Source organism: Giraffa tippelskirchi, chromosome Y, assembly GCF_054371585.1.
Source record: "Giraffa tippelskirchi isolate mGirTip1 chromosome Y, T2T-mGirTip1v1.2.pri, whole genome shotgun sequence".
Taxonomy (NCBI): domain Eukaryota; kingdom Metazoa; phylum Chordata; class Mammalia; order Artiodactyla; family Giraffidae; genus Giraffa; species Giraffa tippelskirchi.
Window position 1 is genome coordinate 16110790 of NC_137290.1, and position 22303 is coordinate 16133092.

Genomic DNA, 22303 nt, shown 5'->3' on the forward strand with positions numbered 1-22303 from the left:
ACCGTCTGTAATAGCAAAGAATGAAAACAAGCCGAATATCCACCAGCAGTGGACTGATATTTATTGGCTGTGGGACTTTTTATTCGGTTGGAGTTTGGATCTTCTTCCAAATCCAGTGAGAAGACGCCAGAGAGTTAAAGGAGGAGACGGGCATAATCCGACTTCTATTTTGAAGAATCATCCTGATCTGGGGGATGGGTACCCAAGTTTAATCATCTGTAAGAAAATATCATGATGATAACCACTTGAGCTTGGTTCAGTACACTGTGTGTAGGGTATCAAATGAGAAAATGCCTTCACGTTCCTGAGACAGCCCATAACCAGCTGTTTTTGACCAGACACCGTGCTTCCATCCTTCCCGCTGGAAACCATTCTCTCCCGACGCAGATGAGGACGGATGACGTCCCCAGGTCCCGTAAAGGGCCCCTCGTGGTCCTTCCTAGCTTCTCTCGTGCCTTCCACCTTGCTTTTGATTTCTGTCACCCCAGATCTCCAAGCCCTTATAAACGGACCCATAGACAATACAGCCTGCCATTTTTACTCACAGGGATTTGGGGAAACTCCTAGGATGTGGATAGACAGACAATTCTTTCTGGGTAAAGGGAAATCTGAGTTCAGAGCGCTCCGCCATTCTGCTGCAGCGCCCACAGCAGCGACGATGGGGCCGGATCAGCACCCGTGAAGCTGTGCTCGCCAGTGACCACCAGAGGGCAGTGCGACCCCGCCATCGGCCTGAACTGCCCGCAGGGGCCACCCAAAGTTAGGCATGGAAATAGCACTGCAAGGATTCCAGAAGTATCTTCTTGGGCTGCGCGCCTGCTTTGCGGGAGTGCTTCCCTGATATTGCAGCACCTTCGAGGATCTGTTCAGGCCCCAAAGTTAAGGATTAAGTGACCTGCTGTGGTGCCTCAAGAGCCATCAGCAGCCACGACCCCGGAAGCACTTCTTGCCACACTCAGCCCGACTATAAAACATAACTGCTCTAATGTTTAATACCACCGTCGCCGTGATAGTTTAAATTGTTTGACAAAATGGTGTGTGTGTGTGGGGGGGTAATCCATAAATTCAAGATAGCAAAATATGTAGCAGTTCATTCAAGGATGACGGATAAGCCAGCTGCAACCAAATAGTGATTTTAAAACGTAACCATCAAGTATTTGGGCAACAATGTGTATTGGGGGAACTCGGACTACAGGGTGGGGGTGTCTCTTTGCCCTTATACCCTCTTCACCGCCCGACGGGTATCAGGACCGCAGAAGCCCAGCCCCCCTCTCTCTCATAGCCCATGGGTTCCTATACACCACATGGTGTGGCTGAATAAGGAGCTGCACACACAAGTCTGGCTTCTACATTTATTCAACACCTGCTCTGTCCCAGGCACCCAGCTAAGCCCTTGACTTGCGTTAACTCCTTCATCGTGATCACACAGTTGCTGTCTGGAGAGGTCAGATAGCACATGGTTCAGATGTGGCCTGGGGTCAAGTCCCAGCTATTCCTTTTCCTGTTTGTGGGAACTTCACTCCCTGCACTTCAGCGTTCTCACCTGTAAAATGGGGTTGAGGTGAAAACCCACCTCACAGAAATGTTGCCAGCATTGAGCGCATTAAGACATGAACAACACTTTGTTTGAAAGCTTCCCTTTCAGTCCCTCTGCATAAGAAATGAATATTACATCAAGACCCAGTATGATATAGATACATGTGTGTGCATATTATGTGTGTAAGCTAAAATATGTTCCACAAGGCAATGCTAACCTATAATACCATGATATATCCACTTAGTTTCCATCCTGTCCTCTTTTCTATTTAAAAGATGCAAGTAACAATCTACTAAATTGACTCTAGGACCCACCGTTTAGAAAATATTGGTTTAGTAAAGGGTTCGGCAGACCATGTGGTTCTCAGAAGTCCCATTTTACAGAATGGGAAACTGAGGTCCAGAAAGTGTTGTGGCTTGCCTCTGACCCCAGCTACTGGAAGGCAGCAGAGCCCAGACTGCAACCCAGCATCTCTGATGCCTAAATTAAGGCTCTTCCACACAAGATGCAAACTGACAGCTCACAGGCCAGATCTGACCCACAGAGACGTTGGCCTAATTTTCACAATAGGTTTGCAAGTTTTGTTACAACTATATAAAATGTATCATTGGAAGACATAACTCAAAATATGAATTTTCAACTTATCATTGAAAGTGGGCAATCTGGCAACACGTGGACCTATGTATGCACGTGACCAGCAGGAGCCACACCCAAACTGCCACTTCCAGCTGCTCTCCAGGTTCATTACTTTGCCACAGTCCCCACCATGCATGGACAGAGGGTCCTGGCAAGTTTCAGTCCATGGCATCTCAAAGAGTCGGACACAACTTAGCAACTAAAAAACAACAATCACTATGCCATTTTGTGTCCCAGACACTGAGACAAACCATCAATTGCCATAGTCTGTGTTTTTTTCAGACGGGAGAAATATTTTTCAAGAAGGAAAGACAGAACTTTCCTGGTGGTCGAGTGGTTAAGAATCTGCCTGCCAGTATAGAGGACACAGGTTCGACCATTGATCTGGAAGATTTCACATGCTGTGGGACAACTAAGCCCATGAAAACTACTGAACTTGCATTCTAGAGCCCATACCCTGGAACAAGAGAAGCCACCACAAGGAGAGGCCCATGCACCGCAACTAGAGAAAGCTCTCTCTTGGCAACGAAGATCTGGCACAGTCCAAAATAAATATATTTTCCAAAAAAGGAAAAACAAAAGCTAAACCAAGGGACCTACATTTCAAAACAAAAAAAGTAGATGCACAAATCTTTTCTCACATATTTAAATACAAAGAAACCACATCAATATCAACTTAACCCCAAATCTGTTTCTAGTCCCTGACTTGTTGAGCGTTTACAAACCCCATCTCAACCAATACCCTTTATCTACCACCACCTGTTTTGCCCACCATCATGTCCCCAGCACCTGAAACTGCTCAGCCAAGAAAAAGTGCCTAATTAGAATGAACGGCTTTTATACAAAAGCTTCTCCCAATATCAGCAGGCATACAGTAATGGTGAGGAGCAGGCATTCTTTGGTCCACAGGATGGCTCAGGTCCAGCTTCTGCCATAACTAGCTGTGTTACCTGAGGTAGTTTCCTCAGTCTCTTTGGGTCTGATGCGTCCTCAGCTGCAAAATGCACGGGATGAGGCGCTATGTACATAAGTGACCAGGAATGTGAATAACGCTGGGTAAATAAAGTTCGCTTCTCCTCCTTCATTTCATCAAGGTGAACCAAGGTGAGTACTGGTTCATATTAACGAGTCTGGTGACCAGTTAGCCTGGCCTTGGATTATCTGCAGGGCTGGGGAGGCAAAGATCTCCCACTACTATCATGGCCTGACAAGGAAACACTGGGCCAGATGGTAACGTCAAAGATTCGATCCCCAGGCATATCTCTGTGTGAGAAATGGCTTTTCAACATGCATTCCTCTTGCTGCTCACCCTCCTGAATTGAAGAGGCTGGAGCGATGAAAATTCCATTTCCCAGACTCCCTTGCAGCCAGGGATCTGAAGCCTTTAAGGGTCCACTCATCAGCTGTGTCCATGAGACAACTGCACTTATGCAAAGTTAAGAAAGGAAAAATTGCTGGGGAGAGGAGTAGGGCCTCGTGATCCTGTGGCAGTGGTCCCTTGGGGCCCAGTCCTGCAGTGTGTCTTCCTGAGCCTTCCTGTGAGTCTGTAAATACTCATAACGTTATCATTCATGCCCTAGGAAATTTGAACAAAGTCACGGAGAAAGTGGAGGAGAGAGGAGCCTGAGATGCTGCAGTCCACTGGATTGCAAAGAATTGCAAAGACTTACTGACTGAACAACAATCAGTCACACCCAAGAAGGGAAGCTAGATCCAGCCCATGTGTTTGGGGTATGGTACTAGTGATGAAGAAGCCACGTGCAGGAGATGCAAAAGATGTGAGTTTATCTTCTCTCTGTGTGGAGAAGATTCCCTAGAGGAGGACATGGTAACCCATTGCAGTATTTTTGCCTGGAGAATTCTATGGACAGAGGAAGCCAGAGGTGGGCTACAGTGCACAGGGCCACACAGAGTCGGGCATGACTGAAGCGATTTAGGACACACATGTGCATGCACAAATTATTCTGAGAATTATTAATGAGCCTTCTATGTCAGCTGTGGGAGCGGGTTGAGAAGTGAGGTCTGAAAAGGGACTTCCGGAGCCACCAACCAGGCAAACGGAGAGGCCATAGAGTCTAGTCACCAAAGTGAGGCTGCTGAGGGCCAACAGTAGAGAAATGGAGAGGAAACCATTACCTCTGCAGCCAAGTGTCCAGTGACAGGGAGGGTGCTGATGCCCAGGAGTCAGGAGGGAGTTGTGGATGCATCCCAGATGACAGCAAGGACACGCCAGAGCCTGCAGGCATGTCTGCGCCTACTTGTCACCACATCAAAGCACAGCACCCTTGCAAGAGGAGAGACTGCTGCTCCCTTTCCACTTTCAAACCCTCTCTCAAGTTACTCTTTTGGTCAATTCTACCTCGGAACTTTTCCATACTGTCCATGGGGTTCTCAAGGCAAGAATACTGAAGTAGTTTGTCATTCCCTTCTCTAGTGGACCACGTCTTGTCAGAACCCCATGAACAGAAATAAAAACAGGACACTGAACAACGAGCTCCCCAGGTCAGTAGGTGTCCAAAATGCTACTAGAGATCAGTGGAGAAATATCTTCAGAAAGAATGAAGGGAAGATGCCAAAGCAAAAACAACACCCAGTGGGGGATGAGACTGGTGATGGAAGTAAAGTCCGGTGTTGTAAACAGCAATATTGCAAAGGAACCTGGAATGTTAGGTCCCTGAATCAAGGCAAATAGGAAGTGGTCAAACAGGAGACGGCAAGAGTGACCATCGACATTTCCGGAATCAGCAAAGTAAAATGGACCTGAATGGGTGAATTTAACTCAAGTGACCATTATATCTATTACTGTGGGTAGGAATCCCTTAGAAGAAATGGAGTAGCCTTGATGGTCAACAACAGAGCCTGAAATGCAGTACTAGGATGCAATCTCCAAAAGGGCAGAACGATCTCTGTTCGTTTCCAAGCCAAACTATTCAATATCATGATAATCCAAGTCTACGCCCCAACACGTAATGCTGAAGAAGCTGAAGTTGAACGGTTCTATGAAGATCTACCCGGCCTTCTAGAGTTAACAACCCCAGAAGATGTCTTTTTCATTATAGGGGCCTGGAATGCAAAAGTAGGAAGCCAGGAAGGACCTGGAGTAACAGGCAACGTTGGCCTTATAGCACAGAATGAAGCAGGACAAAGGCTAAGTGAGTTTTGGCAAAAGATTGCACCAGTCTCAGCAGACACCCTCTTCCAGGAACACAAGAGAAGACTCTACACATGGGCATCACCAGAGGGTCAATACTGAAATCAGATTGATTATGTGCTTTGCAGCCAGAGAGGGAGAAGCTGTATAGGGTCAGCACAAACAAGACGTGGGGCTGACTGTGACTCTGATCATGAACTCCTTATTACCAATTTCAGACTTACCTTGAGGAAAGTAGGGAAAACCACTGGACCATTCAGATATGACCTAAATCAAGTCCCTGTGATTCGATTACACAGTGGAAAAGAGAAATAGATTCAAGTGGTCAGATCTCATAGAAAGAGTGCCTGAAGGACTATGGACAGAGGTTCATGACATTGTACACGAGGCAGGGATCACGGCCATCCCCAAGGAATAGAAACGCAAAAAGGCAAAATGGTTCTCTGAGGAGGCCTTACAAACAGCTATGAAAAGATGAGAAACGGAAGGCAAAGTAGGAAAGGACAGATATACTCATTTGAATGCAGAGATCCAAAGAAAAGCGAGGAGAGGTAAGAAAGCTTTCCTCAGCGATCAATGCAAAGAAATAGTGGAAAACAATAGAATGGGAAAGACGAGAGTTCTCGTTGAGAAAGTTCGAGTGACCAACTTTACACGCAGGAACTTTTCATGCAAAGAAGGGCACAATAAAGGGCAGAAATGGCATGGACCTAACAGAAGCAGAGGATATGAAGAAGAGGTGGCAAGAATACACAGCATAATACAGAAAGGATCTTCAGGACCCAGATAAACACGATGATCTGATCACTCCCCTAGACCCAGACATCCTGGAATGTGAAGTCAAGTGGGCCTTCGGAAGCATCACGACAAACAAAGCTAGTGGAGGTGATGGAATTCTAGTCGAATTATTTCCAATCCTAAAAGATGATGCTGTGAAAGTGCTGCACTCAGTAGGCCAGCAAATCTTTCCACAGGACTGAAAAAGATGAGTTTTCAATCCCAAAGGAGGGCTATAGCAAATAATGCTCAACTACTGCACAATTGCACTCATCTCACATGCTAACAACTTAATGTTCAAAATTCTCCAAGCCAGGCTTCAACAGATTGTGAGCCATGAACTTCCAGATGTTAAGCTGGATTTAGAAAAGGCAGAGGAACAAGAGATCAAATTTCAAACCTCCACTGGACCAACGAAATGCAAGCGAGTTCCAGGAAAACATCTATTTCTGCTTTATTGACTACGCCAAAGCCTTTGTGTGGATCGCAACAAACGGTGGAAAATTCTTCAAGACATGAGAATACCAGACCACCTGATATGCCTCCTGAGAAATCTGTAGGCAGGTCAAGAAGCAGCAGTTACAGCTGGACATGGAAAAACAGACTGGCTCCATATCAGGAAGGAGTACATCAAGGCTATATATTGTCACCCTGCTTATTGATCTTATATGCAGAGTACCTCATGAGAAACGCTGTGCTGGAGGAAACACAAAGTGGAATCAAGATTGCCGGGAGAAATATCAATAACCTCAGATATGCCGATGACAGCACCCTTATGGCAGAAAGCATGAACAAAAGAGCCTATTGATGCAAGTGACAGAGGAGATTGAAAAACTTGGCTTAAAACTGAACATTCAGAAAACTAAGATTATGGTATCTGGTCCCATCCCTTCTTGACAAATAGAAGAGGAAACAGTGACAAATAATATGTTGGTCTCCAAAATCAATACAGATGGTGATGGTAGCCACGAAATTAAGAGATGCTTGCTCCCTGGAATAAAAGGTATGAGCAGGATAGACAGCTCATTAAAAAGCAGAGGCATTACTTTGTCAAAAAAAAAAAAAAAAAGGGTCCCTCTACTCAGTTCAGTTCAGGTCAGTTTAGTCGCTCAATCATGTCCAACTGTTTGTGACCCCATGAATCACAGCATGCCAGGCCTCCCTGTCCATTGCCAACTCCTGGAGCTCACCCAAACCCACGTCCGTCGAGTCGGTGATGCCATCCAATCATCTCATCCTCTGTCGTCCCCTTCTCCTCCTGCCCGCTATCGTTCTCAACATCAGGGTCTTTCCCAATGAGTACACTCTTCACACGAGGTGGCCAACGTATTGGAGTTTCAGCTTCAACCTCAGTCCTTCTAATGTACACCCAGAACTGATCTCCTTTAGGATGGACTGGTTGGATCTCCTTGCAGTCCAAGGGACTCTCAAGAGTCTTCTCCAACACCACAATTCAAAAGCATCAATTCTTCGGCGCTCAGCTTTCTTCAGAGTCCAACTCTCACATCCATACATGACCACTGGAAAACCATAGCCTTGTCTAGACGGACCTTTTTTCGCAAAGTAATGTCTCTGCCTTTTGATATTGTGGCTAGGTTGGTCATAACTTTCCCTCTAAGGAGTAAGCGTCTTTCAATTTCAGGGCGAGAGTCACCATCTTCAGTGATTCTGGAGCCCCCCAAAATAAAGTCTGACACTGTTTCCCCATCTATTTTCCACGAGGTGATGGGACCAGATGCCATGACCTTAGTTTTCTGAATGCTGAACTTTAAGCCAACTTTTTCACTCTCCTCTTTCACTTTCATCAAGAGGTGTTTTAATTCCTCTTCACTTTCTGCCATATGGGTGGTGTTATCTGCATCCCTGAGGTTATTGATATTTCTCCCAGCAATCATGACTGCAGCTTGTGTGTCTTCCAGCCCAGGGTTTCTCATGATGTGCTCTGTATATAAGTTAAATAAGCAGGGGGACAATATACAGCCCCGACGTACTTCTTTTCGTATTTGGAACCAGTCTGTTGTTCCATGTCCAGTTCTAACTGTTGTTCCTGAGCTGCATACAGATTTCTCAAGAGAAAGGTCAAGTGGTCTGGTAATCCAATCTCTTTCAGAATTTTCCACAGTTTATTGTGATCCACACAGTCAAAGGGTTTGGCATAGTCAATAAAGCAGAAATAGATGTTGTTCTGGAATTTTCTTGCTTTTTTGATGATTCAGCGGACGTTGGCAATTCCATCTCATTCAGGTTTGTCCTCAGTCAAATCCTTTATGATTATACAACGTAAATGAGAAATAGATTAAAGGGACTAGATCTGATAGACAGAGTGCCTGATGATCTATGGACGGAAGTTCGTGACTGAAGACCATCCCCATGGAAATGCAATGCAAAAAAAGGAAAATGGCTGTCTGAGGAGGCCTTACAAATAACTATGAAAAGAAGAGAAGTGAAAAACAAAGGACAGAATGAAAGTAATTCCCATTTGAATTAGAGCTCGAAAGAATAGCAAGGAGAGATAAGAAAGCCTTCCTCAGTGATCAATGCAAAGAAATAGAGGAAAACAACAGAATGGGAAAGATTAGAGATCTCTTCAAGAAAACTAGAGTTACCAGGGGAACACTTCATGCACAGATGGGCTCGATAACGGACAGAAATGATAGGGACCTAGCAGAAGCAGAAGCTATTAATAAGAGGTCGCAAGAATACACAGAACTGTATATATCTATATCTATATATCTATATCTTCAAGACGCAGATAAGCACAGTGGTACGGTCACTCACCTAGAGCCAGACATCCTGGAATATGAAGTCAAGTGGGCCTTACAGAGCATCACTAGGAACAAAGCTAGTGGAGGTGCTGGAATTCCAGTTGAGCTATTTTGAAATCCTGAAGGATGATGCTGTGAACGTGCTACACTCAATACGCCAAAAATTTTGGAGAACTCCGCAGAGGCCACAGGACTGGAAAAGGTCAGTTTTCATTCCAATCCCAAAGAAAGGCAGTGCCAAAGAGTGCTCAAACTACCGCACAATTGCACTCATCTCCCACGCTAGTAAATCAAGGCTCAAAATTCTCCAAGCCATGCTCCAGCAATATGTGAACTGTGAACTTCCGGATGGTGAAGCTGGTTTTAGAATAGGCAGAGGAACCGTCCAGTCGAAGCTATGGTTTTTCCAGTAGTCATGTATGGATGTCAGAGCTGGAGTAGAAAGAAAGTTGAGCACCAAAGAATTGATGCTTTGAAACTGTGATGTTGGTGAAGACCCTCGAGAGTCCTTTGGACTGCAAGGAGATCCAACCAGTCCACCCTAAAGGACATCAGTCCTGCATGTTCCTTGGAAGGACTGATGCTGAAGCTGTAACTCCAATAATTTGGCCACCTGATGCGAAGGACTGACTGATTAGAAAGACCACCCTTATGGCAGAAAGTGAAGAAGAACAAAAGAGCCTCTTGATGAAAGTGAAAGAGGAGAGTGAAAAAGTTGGCTTAAAGCTGAACGTTCAGAAAACTAAGATCATGGCATGTGGTCCCATCACTTCATGGGAAATAGATGGGGAAACAGTGCAAAGAGTGTCAGACTTTATTTTGCAGGGCCCCAAAAGCACTGTTGATGGTGACTGCAGCCATGAAATTAAAAGATGCTTACTGCTTGGAAGGAAGGTTATGGCCAACCTAGATAGCATATTTAAAAGCAGGGACATTACTTTGCCAACAAAAGTCCGTCTAGTCGAGGCTATGGTTTTTCCAGTGGTCATGTATGGATGTGAGAATCGGATGGTGAAAAAGGTGAGTGCCGCAGAATTGATGCTTTTGTGCTGTGGTGTTGGAGAAGACTCTTGAGTGTTCCTTGGACTGCAAGGAGATCCAGTCAATCCATTCTAAAGGAGATCAACCCTGGGTGTTCATTGGAAGGTCTGATGATCCGGCTGAAACTGCAGTACTTTGGCCATCTCATGCGAAAACTTGACTCATTGGAAAAGACCCTAATGCTGGGTAGGATTGAGGGCAGGAGGAGAAGGGGATGACAGAGGATGAGACGGTTGGATGGCATCACTGACTCAATGGATATGGGTTTGGGTAAACTCCGAAAGTTGGTGATGGACAGAGAGGCCTGGTGTGCTGCAATTCATGGGGTCGCAAAGACTCGGACACCATTGAAAGACTGAACTGAACTTAACTGATGCTGGGCAAGATCAAATGTGGGAGGAGAAGGGGACAACTAAGGACAGGTTGGTTGGATGGCATCACCAACTCAATGGACATGAGTTTGAGTAAACTCTGGGGCATTGGTGATGGACTAGGAGGCCTGACTTGCAGCAGTCCATGGGCTCGCAAAGACTCGGACATGACTGAAAGACTGAACTGAACTTAACTGATGCTGGGAAGGACCAAAGGTGGGAGGAGAAGGGGACAACAAAGGACAGGTTGGTTGGATGGCATCACCAACACAATGGACATGAGTTTGAGTAAACTCCGGGGTGTTGGTGATGGACAAGGAGGCCTGACTTGCAGCAGTCCATGGGCTCGCAAAGGATCGGACACAACTAAGCCACTGAACAGACTGACTGAACTCAAAATCAAAGAAAGGGATTCTGGGAAACGTAGCTCCAGGCTAGGCAAATTAACACAGCGGAGCACAGAGCACTTGACTTACTAAACCCTTCTGCTTCACTTAGTAGGGTGAACTGAGCTTTGAAAAACCGACCTGACTGATAAAGAGACTTTGGACAAGTCTGCAGTGAGGAGACTTTTAGTCACTGCTTTAATTTTCCATCGTACGAATCTGCACTAGAAACAGTCTGGATGTCATTTTCCCCACCTGCCTTGCAGTCAGAACGTAACCATGGGACCTAGGCTCAATCAATTAGACGCACCCAGATGGTACCCAGGCTCAGCCAATCAAATACATCCAGATGGCACTTAAGACCAATTAGGTACAGCCACATGAAATGTAGGCTTAGCCAATGGATACACTTACAGGTGAAAGCAGTGCAACTGGGTTCTGATGCATAGAATTCAATCTGGACGAGGTGGAAGGGACATAAGCCATGTCACTAGTGACAGCCACTGTGTCTGGAGCCAGTGGTAGTGACAGTTCAGTTCAGTCACTCAGTCCAGTCCGACTCTCTGTGACCCCATGAACTGCAGCATGCCAGGCCTCCCTGTCCATCACCAACACCTGAAGTTCACCCAAACCCATGTCCATTGAGTTGGTGATGCCATCACACCATCTCATCCTCTGTCATCCCCTTCTTCTCCTGCCCTCAATCTTTCCCAGCATCAGGGTCTTCTCCAATGAGTGACAGAAGATCCTGCACTCAAACTCTATATTGTTCATGGCTGTCTCTCCAGCCATCCCTCTCAGAAATCTCAGTCACTTAATATCCTTTAATAAGTTTGTTTCCTGCTCAAAGTTACCTCTAATGAATTCTATTCTTTCCAGTAGAAAGCTGACACCCCTCTAACTTCATTTAACCATCTAGCCTCTTTCCAAAACTAGATAAAATAAGGAACAATGTCCACCCCCATGGGCAGTGGAGTCAGGGAGATGCATTTTGTCAAATTACTATGGTGCCACAGACTCTGGGCCAGTGTCACCTGTGAGGGGGTCACTGACCTGGGTTGTGAGTCGGGTAGACCCATCTGAATCCTGGCTGTGGTGCTGACTGGCCTGTTGTGTGACACTGCGCATATCACTTTCCTCATCTCGAGAACTGACTGTGCTTAGTGTTGCCTCCTGGGGATATCATAGAGACCAAAAGATTCCTCTACGGAGCAATCTCTCAACCACACAGCTCAGCATGTTGGACACACCCACACCAGTGATGATAAAAGGAATAAGAGTGACCTTTCTTTTGCTGGATTAAAGAAAATAAATAATAATAGAGGTGGTGTCCTCATGTAGTCCAAGATGAAGATGGTCTGTGAATGCTGCAGTTTAGAAAAGTTACATGTTTTTGGTTTTCTATTTTTTAGTTTTCTATTTTTTTATTATATTTATTTTAATTGGAGGCTAATTATGGTACAATATCGTAGTGGTTTTGCCATGCATTGGCATGAGTCAGCCACGGGTGTACATGTGTTTCCCATCCTGAACCCCCTCACCCCAATTCCATCCCTCTGGGTCATCCCAGTGCACCAGCTCTGAGCACCCAGTCTCATGCATTGCACCTGCACTGGAGGTCTGTTTCACATATGAAAATATACATGTTTCCATGTTATTCTCTGAATCCATCCCAGACTTGCCTTCTCTCACAGAGTCCAGAAGACTCTTCTATACATCTGTGTCACTTTTCCTGTCTTTCACATAGGGTTATCATCACTATCTTTCTGAATTCCATGTGTGTGTGTATGTGTGTGTGTGTGTGTGTGTGTGTGTGTGTGTGTTATTGGTGTTTTTCCTTCTGGCTTACATCGCTCTGTTTAATAGGGTCCAGTTTCATCCACCTCGTTAAAACTGGTTCAAATGCATTCTTTTGAATGGCTTAGTAATATTCCGTTGTGTATATGTACCATGGCTTTCTTAGCCATTCGTCTGCTGTTGTACATCTGGGTTGCTTCCATGTCCTGGCTATTATAAACAGTGCTAGGGCGAACATTGGGATACACGTGTCTCTTTCAATTCTGGATTCCTCGGGGTGTATGCCCAGCAGTAGGACTGCTGAGTCATATGGCAGTTCCATTTCCAGGTTTTTAAGGAATCTCCACACTGTTCTCTATAGTAGCTCTAATAGTTCGCATTTCCATCAACGGTGTAAGAGGGTTCCCTTTTCTCCACACCCTCTCCAGGATTTATTGTTTGTAGACGTTTGGATAGCAGCCATTCTGACTGGTGTGAGATGGTACCTCATTATGGTTTTGCTTTGCATTTCTCTGATAATGAGTGATGTTAAACATCTTTTGAAGAGTTTGTTAGCCATCTGTATGTCTTCTTTGGAGAAATGACTGTTTAGTTCTTTGGCCCCTTTTTTGATTGGCTCGCTTATTTTTCTGGAATTGAGCTGCAGGCGTTGCTTGTATAGTTTTGAGATTAATTCATTGTCAATTGCTTCGTTTGCTATAATTTTGGCCCATTCTGAAGGCAGTCTTCTTCCCTTGCTTATAGTTTCCTTCACTGTGCAAAAGCTTTTCAGTTTATTTAGGTCCCATTGGCGTATGTTTGCTTTAATTTCCATTACTCTGGGAGGTGGGTCATAGAGGATCCTGCTGTGATTTCTGTCAGAAAGTGTTTTGCCTGTGTTTTCCTCTAGGAGTTTTCTACTTTGTGGTCTTACATTTAGATCTTTAATCCATTTCGAATTTATTTTTGTGTACGGTGCTAGAAAGTGTTCTAGTTTCCCTCTTGTACAAGTAGTTGACCAGTTTTCCCAGCACAACTTGTTAAAGAGATTGTCTTGTCTTCATTGTATATTCTTGCCTTCTCTATCAAAGATAAAGTGTCCATAGGTACGTGGCTTGGACCTCTGGGCTTGCAATTTTGATCCATTTATCTATATTTCTGTCTTTGTGCTAGAACCACGCTGTCTTGATGACTGTAGCTTTGTAGTACAGCCTGAAATCAGGCAGGGTGATTCCTCCAGGTCCATTCTTCTTTCTCAAGATTGCTTTGGCTATTCGAGGTTTTTTGTAATTCCATACAAATTGTGAAATTATTTCTTCTATTTCCCTGAAAAATACCGTTGGTGGCTTGATAGGGATTGCATTGAATCTATAGATTGCTTTGGGTAGTATACTCATTTTCACTATATTGATTCTTTCACTCCATGAGCATGGTATATTCCTCCATCTATTTGTGTCCTCTTTGACTTCTTTCACCATTATTTTATAGTTTTCTATATGTATATATAGGTCTTTTGTTTCTTTAGGTAGATATATTCCTCAGTATTTTATTGTTTTCATTGGAGTGGTGAATGGAATGGTTTCTTTAAGTTTTCTTTCAGTTTTCTCCTTGTTAGTGTATAGGAATGCAAGGGATTTCTGCGTGTTCATTTTGTTTCCTGCAACTTTACTATATTCATTGATTAGCTCTAGTAATTTTCTGGTGGAGTGTTTAGGATTTTCTCTGTAGATGATCATGGCATCTGCCAACAGTGAGTGTTTTACTTCTACTTTTCCAATCCGGGTTCCTTTTATTTCTTTTTCTGCTCTGATCGCTGTGGCCAAAACTCCCAAAACTATGTTGAATAGGAGTGGTGAGAGTGGGCACCATTGTACTGATCCTTACTTTAGGGGCATTGCTTTCAATTTTTCACCATTGAGGATAATGTTTGCTGTGGGTTTGTCGTATATATCTTTTATTATGTTGAGATTTGTTCCTCCTATGCCTGCTTTCTGGAGGGTTTTGGTGATAAATGGATGTTGAATTTTGTCCAAGGGTTTCTCTGCATCTATTGAGATAATCACATGATTTTTATTTTTCAATTTGTTAATGTGGTGTATTATGTTGATTAGTTTGTGGATATTGAAGAATCCTTGCATCCCTGGGATAAAGCCCACTTGGTCATGATGTATGATCGTTTTAATACGTTGTTGGATTCTGCTTGCTAGAATTTTGTAAAGGATTTTTGCATCTATGTTCATCAGTGATATTGCCCCGTGGTTATATTTATTTATTTATGTATTTATTTATGTATGTATTTATTTATTTATTTTCGTGGCATCTTTGTCTGGTTTTGGTATTAGGGTGATGGTGGCCTCATAGAATGAGTTTGGAAGTTTCCCCTCCTCTGCAATTTCCTGGAAGCATTTGAGTATGATAGGTATTAGCTCTTCTCTCAATTTTTGGTAGAATCCAGCTGTGAAGGCGTCTGGTCCTGGGCTTCTGTTTGCTGGAAGATTACTGATTACCCTTTCAATTTCCGTGCTTGTGATGGGTTTGTTAGGATTTTGTTTTCCTTCCTGGTTCAGTTTTCAGAAGTTGTACTTTTCTAAGAATTTGCCCACTTCTTCCAAGTTGTCCATTTTATTGGCATATAGGGGTTGATAGTAGTCTCTTATGATCCTTTGTATTTCTGTGGTGTCTGTTGTGAACTCTCCATTTTCATTTCTACTTTTGTTGATTTGGTTCTTCTCCCTTTGTTTCTTGATGAGTCCGGCTAATGGTTTGTCAATTTTATATATCTTCTCAAAGAACCAGCTTTTAGCTTTGTTGATTTTTGCTCCAGTCTCATTTGTTGCTTTTACATTTATTTCTGCTCTATTATATGATTTCTTTCCTTCTACTAAGCCTGGGGTTCTTGAATTCTTCCTTCTCTAGTTGCTTTAGGTGTAGAGTTAGGTTATTTGTTTGACTTGGTTCTTCTTTCTTGAGGTAAGCCGCTTTTGCTATGAACCTTCGCCTTTGCACTCATTCTACAGCGTCCCATAGGTTTTGGGTTGTTGCATTTTCATTTTCATTTGTTTCTATGCATATTTTGATATCTTTTTGGATTTCCTCTGCGATTTGTTGCTTATTTAGCAGCGTGGTATTCAGCCTTCATATGTTTGAATTTTAAATAGTGTTTCTCTTGCAGTTGACATCTAGTCTCAGTGTACTGTGGTCAGAAAATATGCTTCGAATGATTTCAAGGTTTTTTGAATCTACCAAGGCCGGACTTATGGCTGAGGATGTGATCAGTCCTGGAGAAGTTTCCATATGTACTTGAGAAAAAGGTGAAACCCATTGTTTGGTCAGAAATTAGGCTTGGAATGATTTCAAGGTTTTTTGAATCTACGAAAGCTGGACTTATGGCCGAGGATGTGATCTGTCCTGGAGAAGTTTCCATACGTACTTGAGTAAAAGGTGAAACCCATTGTTTTGTGGTGAAATGTTGCATCGATATCAATTATGTCTAACTGGTCCATAGTATCATTTAAAGTTTGTATTTCCTTGTTAATTTTCTGTTTACTTGATCTATCCATAGGTGTGAGTGGGGTAGTAAAGTCTTCCACTATGACTGTGTTATCGTTAATTTCCCTTTCATGCTTGTTAGCCTTTGCCTTACATATTGTGGTTCTCCTATGTTGGGTGCGTATGTGTTTATAATCGTTATATCTTCTTCTCGGATTGATGTTTTGATCATTATGTAGTGAACCTCTTTGTGTCTTTTCACAGGCTTTATTTTAAAGTCTATTTTGTCTGATATGTGTATTGCTACTCCTGCTTTCTTCTGGTCTCGACTTGCTTGGAATACCTTTTTTCCAGCCCTTCACTTTCAGTCTGTATGTGCCCCTTGTTTGGAGGTGGGTCTGTTGTAGACAACATAAACAGTGGTCTTGTTTGTGTATCCTTTCAGCTAGTCTTTGCCTTTTGGTTGGGGCACTCGACCCATTTACATTTACGGTAACTGTTGATAAGTATGATCCTGTTGCCATTTGATTTGCTGTTTTGAGTTTGAGTTTATACAACCTTTCTGTGTTTCCTGCCTAGAGAAGATCCTTTAGCATTTGTTGAAGAGTGAAAAGAAGAGTTGGGAATAGATGTCTCTACAGTATCTTCATTAGTCCGAGGTAATAAGAAGCATGTTAAAGCAAGGGGTAATGTGGATGATCAAAACTCTGACTTTCATCCTGAAACTTGAGGACAGAGTGTATTTTCAGCCTGCACAAGTTTAAATGTGCCATTCATACGAAAGCCTTCTACCATCCAGATAGCTGCTGAAACAAGTGCCCCAACTTGAAATGATTTCTCTTCTCCATCGTAAATATCAGTTAGACCACAGGAGCATACTGTGATACATCAATCTGCAGCTGCTTTAGGTGTTGTTGTTGTTGTTTTAATTGAAGAGAAATTGCTTTACAGAATTTTGCTGTATTCTGTCAGAATTCAAAATAAATCAACCATAGAGGCACATATATCCCCTCCCTCTGGGAGTACCCTCCCATCTCCCTCCCCATCCCACAATCTAGGTTGAGCTTTTGTCATGGGATTTCACATAGCAGCTGCACTAAATCAAATGGCTCTAGTGAAAATTTTGCAGCTATGTCTACTTCTGTTTCTCTGTACCGCAACTTATGTCCATTACAGAACAGTTAGTTTGGACCGAGGGTGAAGCCGTCTACCTTTCCAGGTTGGTATGGTAACATGTCAGCCCATGACCGTCCTTTTCCTAAACTACAACAGTCAGGCAGTTTAGTTTTCCCAGTGCCAAAGATCCCTGATACATCTGCTGCTTCTCTTTCAAGATCCACTCATCGACCATCTTCATTATTTGAAAACTGTCCTAATACAACTGATGTACCAAATGGGTGTTGGATTATGGAGGATACCAAAGTGTAAAATTAATGTTGGGAGATGTCAACAAATTCCTACAATTCTCTTATTTGAAGAAAAAAGTTACATATTCATCTTCATAGGGCCAATTTCTATTTTGGAATAATTAAGAGTAAAATGAGTCTTTCTTTCCGTGCCTGACTATTTTACTCTGCATAATATAAACACTTCTGTGCAAGGTCATAAAATAAACACTACACTTGCTTTCACTGAAACCCACAGTCAGTTGATTGACTTCATTGCATAGAAGTGAGCAGACCCATGTTTGGTTTGGTAACAGTCCTGAATGTTAAGAATATGTGTATAGAAGGGTGATCAATCACTTTTATTTCAGGAGCCAAGTCGACTTATTGATGTGATTTTTCTGTGTAAAAATTCTTTAGCAATGACATTTTGCAGGTTTCATGTTTTTGGTTACTGTTTATGCAAGCAGCCTTTATTTTAAGTTGATGTAGAAGTAAACACTGGTTGAACATTGCCCTTCAATTGCTAGAAGACCAGTGACTTTATGATGTCAGAGCTACTCTTCAATTGCTAGGAGACCAGTGACTTTGTGATGTCACAGCTTTTTGACTTTGAGAACCATGCTGATGGTCTTGAGAGTTTATCTCTGTACGCCAGCCAAGCAGCATTTGAAGTTGGAGTGTGTAAAGTCAGACAAATGAGAAAAGTATCTGAAGAAAGATGTCTCTGAGATGGCACACATTCCTTCAGAAATTCAAGATGTGCCTCGTAAAGATGTACCAAGTGGTTCCAAAACCTCCATTGGATCGTCTTCGTGTGATTACACACTTACTGGGGACTCAGTTTTGAGATCTATGATTGAAGAATATGCTTTTCAGGCTTTGTCTAAGGAAGCTGGGATAAAAAGGCCACACTACACATTTTCTGTCTCTGAAAGAAATGAGTTGAATGATTTTCTTTCCCTCACTTTTCCACAAAAACTCTGGACTATAGTTGAAAGTGATCAGTTTGAATCTATTTGGTGGGATGAGAGTGGCACTTCTATAGTGATCAACGAAGAACTCTTCAAGAAAGAAGTCTTGGAAAGAAAGGCCCCTTTCAGACTATTTGAAACTGATAGTATGAAAAGTTTAGTTCACCAGCTTAACCTTTATGGGTTTACTAAAACACGACAAACTTTTCAAAGATCTGCTTCACTCCCTGACTTTCTGGAAGAAGAAAACAATGTCTCTGTTTTGAGCAAGGTAATCCAAAATTTCCACTTACTGTCAATATGTAAGATTAAATCAGGTGACTTAGAAAGCATGTTCACATATGTAGCAAAAACCGAATTTAAAATTGAGATAGCAAACTGTTGAACACGTTTTATTTTTTGAAGTTGAGAACAGCTGGAGGTTAAAATATTTGATACTTAATACACTCTCCTAGCAACTTGAAATCAGATACATGTCCTCAAGCTACTTTAAGTGGTATTTACTGTATATATACAGCATATTTTTTAGTTGAGGGGCATACTTGTTTCTAACATGTAAGGTGTTAAAACTACTAATGGAGGTGTTGTCTTTCATTCTATTTAATTGGCATCATTAAAGGAATACATTTTTATAGTTTAACTTTGCTTGTCAGTTTTACCTTAGTTTATAAAAAACTAAACAATTGTATCCTTTGATTTTAGTTACAGATCTACCATAGTCCAAATTTCAAAAGAGGTTATCCCCAACTTTTAGGAAGAATGAAAAGAAGAGTTGGGATTAGCAATGTGTTTCCGAAATCTTCATTAGTTCCAGATTATGAGAAGAAGCGTGTTAAAGCAAGGGTCAACATAGATGATCGTAACTCTGGTTTTCATGCTCAAACTAGTGGAGAGAGTCCATTTTCAGCTTCCACCAGTTTAAGTGTGCCTTTCCCACAAAAGACTTATACCAGCCAGATGGTCCCTAAAACAAGCGTCCTATTTCTGGGTGACTTTCCTTCCCCATCAATATCAGTTAGACAAAGAGAACAGAACGTGGTAGATCAACCTGCTGTTTTAAACCAGTTGAGCATTTTTAATTGGCACTTCCATAGCACCTACACTCAAGTAAATGGCCACGTTGAGGACTTTGCTACTACCGCTACATCTACTTCTCAGAACCACATCGTATCTCCATTATGGAGCAGTTCTTTTGGACTGATGGTGGAGCCTTCTACATTTCCAGACAGGTATAGCGATATGTCAGCCCATGACAGTCCTCTTCCTAACCAGCAACAGAGAGGCAACTCAAGGTCCCCAGTGCCAACGATCGCTTATACACCCACCTCCTCTCTTTCAAGTCAATTCATCAACGATATTCCTTATGTGAAAACCATGCTAATTAAAACTGACCTATCAAATAAGTATCAGCTTATGGAACCTAATGAAGATTAAAATTTACGTTGGGAGATGTCAACAAATAGCTACAATTCTTGTATTTGAACAATAAAGTTACATGTTCCTCTGCACAGTTTTGTTTTCTATTTTGAAACAATGAAGAGTAAATTAAGGCTTTATTTCAATGTCTGGCTATTTCTCTGCACTCTTTTATAAACTCTTCAGTTCAAGAAAACATCCGTTAGGAATCCTAGGTAAATGGCACCTAGCCTATTGTTTCTAAGCAAGAAAATGAGAACAAAGGGAAAAGAGGTAATGGATGTAAAGTGATTTGGGAAATCATCCCTGCTGAAATGAATGGGTGTCTAAATGAGGATGGTACGGGTGAAGGAACACATACAATTAAAATCAAAACAAGTGCACCTACACAGTACGAACCTTAGTGCATCCACAGTTACATGATATTCTATTACGTATCGGTAGAGTCTTAAGATAGAGAAGGAAATGGTGCCCCGCTCCAGTATTCTTGCCTGGAGAATTCCGTGGAAAGGGGCTCCTGGTGGGCTGCTGTCCATAGGGTCGCACAGAGTTGCACACAACTGAAGTGACTTAGCAGCAGCAGAGACTTAAGACATTAGACAGGAGATTGTCTTCATTCTAGAAATTCATTTCATACTTGAAAATATAAATATTGTAGCATGTCCAAAATTAGGAGAACCGTTATACCATCACTGTGATACCAACGATTACAGGACATAATCAGTGACTGGACCATGGCCAGCACAAGATAGGTATTTTACAAGTGGTACTGTATAGGGTCATCTTAGCTCTGCTCTCCTTAAGGCGCACCTTTATTTCCTGCCACCATGATTCCACCCTATATTTCCTAATGCATATTTAGATTTTGCTTATCTGTTCCCTCAGAGACAAAATAAATTCCTCTGGTGATTGCAGCACCTCAGGATGGTTAACAAGTTCTTTGAAGACATGATATTTGTTTTCCGTAGTAGTTTCAGTATCATTCTCTTACACCGTGCTTCTGGAGCTACAATCACACACACTGCTTTCAGATGTGCTAAGCCCCTTCTCACAACTTTGCCTCAACTCTTTCTTGGGGTTGGAAGGAACCTCTGTTTGCCCTCCTACCAAGCTGAGCACGGATGTCAGGTCTTCAATGTGTTTTGGGTCTACCCTCTTTTCTTTATGTATCTTTCACATCAGCTAAAACGTGTACTTACTGAATTATCAACAAGGAAATGTAATCACGAATCGAATGCTATATACATTACTCAACAACATCCTATAACCTGCACTATTATCATAATTGACCTTTCCTACTTACTGAGAATCTTTTCCCGGTTGATAAATATATATCTTATATGTTCATGAATGTCAAATGTGGGAATTCAAATTATAAAATGATTGCTGCTCTCATGAAGTTTACAGTCTATAAGAACCCATACTAGTCATGTTGTTTCAGGCCCCAGTTCCCTAAAATTCAGTAGTAGTTATAGAGATATTTATGGAAAAAACAAACAAACAAAAAAGAATCATTCATTTTAATTCTCTAGAAAAGTCATGGAGTAAGGAGGGATCAAAATCAATGGCTGGTCCTTCACATAGTTCACAATGAAAGAAGATGAGCAGAGTGTCTGCCAGTTGGACCCCCCAGACTGTCATGAACACTACCTAGAAATCTTGGCAATCTCCACTTTGTGGCCATTTCTTTAGACAGTGGTGGCAATATCAAGTCATGGCCCTGTTTTGGTATGGTAACCCACATAGGACAACACCAAGTTAAGTTCACCGTTCTCATGTTTGGGGCTAATGCAGAGTGAAAGCTGTGGACTATTTGTGTAGATAAGGGAGGTGTCCAAACAGCACACGCTTTTTCTTTCACTGAAAACTTTCATTAAATTTGGCTGAGAACACTATACTTTAGAGAGGTAAGCATTTTGCAGCAATTGTAAGAGTTATTGAAATCGGTGTCCTTAGTTATCCTTTCAAGCGCAAAGTCCAATGGTCTGGTTTTCGATTTCAGGCATCTTACTATGGAGCCAAATTTGCATGCTTTGAGAAATAGCACCTTAAAAGCAATCACATCTTCTATTTCATTGCCGTGTACTGATTATTCCTGCTCACTCCCTTTGATCTTCTTTTCCTGTTCTGCTTTGAGGGGCAGGTCCTTCTCAAAAAGAATAGGATTAATTCCCTTAGTGCTCTGTGGTAACTTGGAAAAGGCATGGATAAGGACATGCAATATATTATGTGGGAAAGCTACTGTTTTTGTTCCCTCCTGAAAACATAGTATTAAATTGTACCTCAATTGTCCTACCATGGGAAGCCTGGTTACATGATGCATTACCTTGGTGATCAATTCCCATATGGCTTTAACATATCAGTACCTTTAATTCTCAAAAGCTTATAGAGAAAGTATCTCAATACAGTAGGGAAATATTATACATGAGTTCAGTGTTCTTTCCCGTACTTATTTATTTTATAATTTGTGCCTAAAATAGTAAAAGTGAGAACAAAAATTCAAGTGAGTTAACGCAGTGAGTTAAACACAGAAGATTGAGACAAGAGGTAGAAAAATTGATGGGAGAAGATCAGAGGATGAAATTGGGTGCTTATAATG

The 22303-nt window shown here is 42.3% G+C and overlaps 1 protein-coding gene across 1 annotated transcript; it reads left to right on the top strand.

Annotated features, from left to right (window-relative positions):
• The first annotated feature begins 17922 nt into the window (after positions 1 to 17922).
• On the top strand, positions 17923 to 19796 carry LOC145537529 (heat shock transcription factor, Y-linked-like). The gene is made up of 2 exons (XM_081568225.1): positions 17923 to 18559; positions 18991 to 19796. The coding sequence occupies exons 1-2, from the start codon at positions 18047 to 18049 to the stop codon at positions 19720 to 19722; spliced, it is 1245 nt and encodes a 414-aa protein (XP_081424351.1). The 5' UTR covers positions 17923 to 18046; the 3' UTR covers positions 19723 to 19796.
• The last annotated feature ends 2507 nt before the right edge of the window (positions 19797 to 22303 follow it).